General features: G+C 69.2%; 1 protein-coding gene across 1 annotated transcript in view; it reads left to right on the top strand.

The window, feature by feature from the left end:
• CBX5 (chromobox 5) overlaps window positions 1-2578 on the top strand; it is a 6225-nt gene extending 3647 nt beyond the window's left edge. Inside the window, exons 3-5 of the mRNA XM_041403895.1 lie at window positions 291-486; window positions 1143-1240; window positions 2205-2578. Of these exons, the coding sequence (XP_041259829.1) occupies window positions 291-486; window positions 1143-1240; window positions 2205-2349 (439 nt within the window). The 3' untranslated portion in view covers window positions 2350-2578. The remainder of the gene's footprint in view (window positions 1-290; window positions 487-1142; window positions 1241-2204) is intronic.
• Window positions 2579-3181: the final 603 nt, after the last annotated feature.

The raw sequence follows: 3181 nt of genomic DNA, 5'->3' as shown, positions 1-3181 counted from the left end.
TGGCCCTGTCCCCGGGTGTCCCCTGTCCCCGGTCTCCCCTGACCCTGTCCCCGGTGTCCCCTGTCCCTGGGTGTCCCTGACCCTGTCCCCAGTGTCCCTGACCCTGTCCCCGGTGTCCCCTGTCCCCGGTGTCCCCTGTCCCCGGGTGTCCCGGGGTGTCCCTGACCCTGTCCTCGGTGTCCCCTGTCCCCGGGTGTCCCTGACCCTGTCCCCGGGTGTCCCCTGTCCCCGGGTGTCCCCGGGTGTCCCTGACCCTGTCCCCGGTGTCCCCTGTCCCCGGGTGTCCCCAGGGAGCACAACACGTGGGAGCCCGAGAAGAACCTGGACTGCCCCGAGCTGATCTCGCAGTTCCTGCGCAAGGACCGCAGGATGAGGGACATGAGGGACGTGAGGGACAGCGAGGGGACACGGCCCCGGGAGCGCCCCGAGGGCGCCAAGCGCAAGGGACTGCCCGGGGAGGACGGCAGAGCCAAGAAGAAGAGGGAGGTGAGAGGGGACACCGGGAGGGGACACTGGGGACAGGGACACTGGGAGGGGACAGGGACACTGGGAGGTGAGAGGGGACACCGGGACAGCGGGACAAGGACACTGGGAGGGGACAGGGACACCGGGACAGGGACACCGGGACAGGGACACTGGGGACAGGGACACTGGGAGGGGACAGGGACACTGGGACAGGGACACCGGGACAGGGACACTGGGACAGGGACAGCAGGAGGGGACAGGGACACAGGGAGGGGACAGGGACACTAGGACGTGAGAGGGGACACCAGGGACAGGGACACTGGGAGAGGATGGGGACATCAGGAGGGGACACCGGGGACAGGGACAGTGGGAGGGGACAGGGACACTGCCCAGGGGACAGGGAAACCAGGAGGGGACAGGGGACACTGGGGACAGGGACACTGGGAGAGGTTGGGGACATCAGGAGGGGACAGCAGGGACAGGGACACTGGGAGGGGACATGGGGATGGGATGGGGACAGCGACTGGGGACAGTGGCACCCAGCATCCTGTCCACAGGGACTCCAGGACGGGCCACCAGGGAAGGGACAGTGGCCACTCCCCCAGTGCCACCACGCTGGGACCCTTCCCTGACCTCTCCTCCCCCACATCCCATTTCCCCCCCCCATTTCCCCCCAGAGCAATGACATCGCCCGCGGCTTCGAGCGGGGGCTGGAGCCCGAGAAGATCATCGGGGCCACCGACTCCTGCGGGGACCTCATGTTCCTCATGAAGTGGTGAGGCCACCTCGCTGTCCCCAGCGTCCCCTGGGCCACCGCGCTGTCCCCTGAGCCCCCTGAGCCACCGCGCCGTCCCCAGCGTCCCCTGAGCCACCTCGCTGTCCCCTGAGCCACCTCGCTGTCCCCTGAGCCACCTCGCTGTCCCCAGTGTCCCCTGAGCCACCGCGCCGTCCCCAGTGTCCCCTGAGCCACCGCGCCGTCCCCAGTGTCCCCTGAGCCACCACGCTGTCCCCTGAGCCACCTCGCTGTCCCCTGAGCCACCGCGCTGTCCCCAGCGTCCCCTGAGCCACCGCGCTGTCCCCTGAGCCACCGCGCTGTCCCCAGTGTCCCCTGAGCCGCCTGGACACCCCCACTTTGTGACTGTGTCCCCCTTGAGCCCCCAGTTTGTGTTTGTGCCTTGCTGTCCCCCCAGTTTGTCCTTGTCCCCACTTTGTGTCCGTGTCCCCCAGTTTATCCCTGTGTCCCCAGTTGGTGTCCCCAGCCTGTCCCCGTGTCCCCAGTCTGTGTCCCCATCCTGTCCCTGTGTTCCCAGTTGGTGTCTCTGTGTCCCCAGCCTGTCCCCGTGTCCCCAACCTGTCCCCGTGTCCCCAATTTGTGTCCCCAGCCTGTTCCTCTGTCCCCAGCCTGTCCCCATGTCCCCATCCCCGTGTCCCTCTGTCCCCATCCCCGTGTCCCCATGTCCCATCCTGTCCCCGTGTCCCCGTGTCCCAGCCTGTCCCCGTGTCCCCATCCCCGTGTCCCCATGTCCCAGCATATCCCCAGCCTGTCCCAGCCCATCCCCGTGTCCCCATCCCTGTGTCCCCATCCCCGTGTCCCCATGTCCCTTCCTGTCCCCGTGTCCCCGTGTCCCAGCCTGTCCCTGTGTCCCCATCCCCATGTCCCAGCCTGTCCCCATGTCCCCATCCCCGTGTCCCTGTGTCCCAGCCCGTCCCCGTGTCCCATCCTGTCCCTGTGTCCCCAGGAAGGACACGGACGAGGCTGACCTGGTGCTGGCCAAGGAGGCCAACCTCAAGTGTCCCCAGATTGTCATCGCGTTCTACGAGGAGCGGCTGACGTGGCACGCGTACCCCGAGGACGGCGAGCCCAAGGACCCCCCCCGCAGCTGAGCCCCCTCCCCTGTACAGAGCCCGGGACCCTCCCGGCCCCGCCGTGCCCCCCGCGGCCGGCCCCGCCTGTCCCCACCCCCCAGGGCGGCTTTGGGGGGTGGCCCCGATTCTGGTGTTTTTTAAAGTCGGTGTTTTTAGCCGGGGCCCCCCCGGGGTGTCCCCGTGTCCCCTCTGTCCCCGTGTTGTCCCCAACCCCCCGGATTTGCTTCCAATAAACGGTCACTTTTCAGAGCTGCCACCTGCTGGGGCTGGGGACCGCGCTGTGTCCCCTCAGTGTCCCCAGCCCGGTGTCCCCCCGCTCCCCTCGCCGGTGCCCCCTGGTGGTGACAGCGCGGCGCTGCACGCGGGGACAAAGGGGACCCGGGGACAGCGGGGGTGGCACTGGGGGGTCCCGGAGGGGACAAAGGGGACCCGGGGGTGGCACTGGGGGGGTCCCGGAGGGGACAAAGACCCGTGGGGGTGGGGCAGGGGCTGTTTGGGGACATCTTGGTGACGCTCGGGGATTGTTGGGGACACCTGGGTGACACCTGGGTGACACGGGAGCGGAGGTTGGGGACACTGCAGTGGCACCGAGGGGGGGTCTGGGGACACCGGGGGAGGTTGGGGACGCGCCCTCCCGCGCCCGCTAGGAGGCGCCCTCGCGCCGCCGCAGCTCCGCGTGCCCCGCCCCCCGCCGTGGCAAGGGGCGTGGTCTGCTCAGACCCCGCCCCCTGCTGTGAGTCGGGGAGTCCCCCCCCGGGGGGGGTCTGAGGGGGGTTGGAGGGTCCGGGTGGGATTTTGGGAGGGTCAGGGTGGGATTTTGGGGGGTTCGGGTGGGATTTGAGTGCCCTGT

This window comes from Onychostruthus taczanowskii, unplaced genomic scaffold (genome assembly GCF_017590055.1).
Source record: "Onychostruthus taczanowskii isolate IOZ18803 unplaced genomic scaffold, ASM1759005v1 scaffold206, whole genome shotgun sequence".
Classification (NCBI taxonomy): domain Eukaryota; kingdom Metazoa; phylum Chordata; class Aves; order Passeriformes; family Passeridae; genus Onychostruthus; species Onychostruthus taczanowskii.
This window is presented reverse-complemented; position numbering and strand designations above follow the sequence as displayed.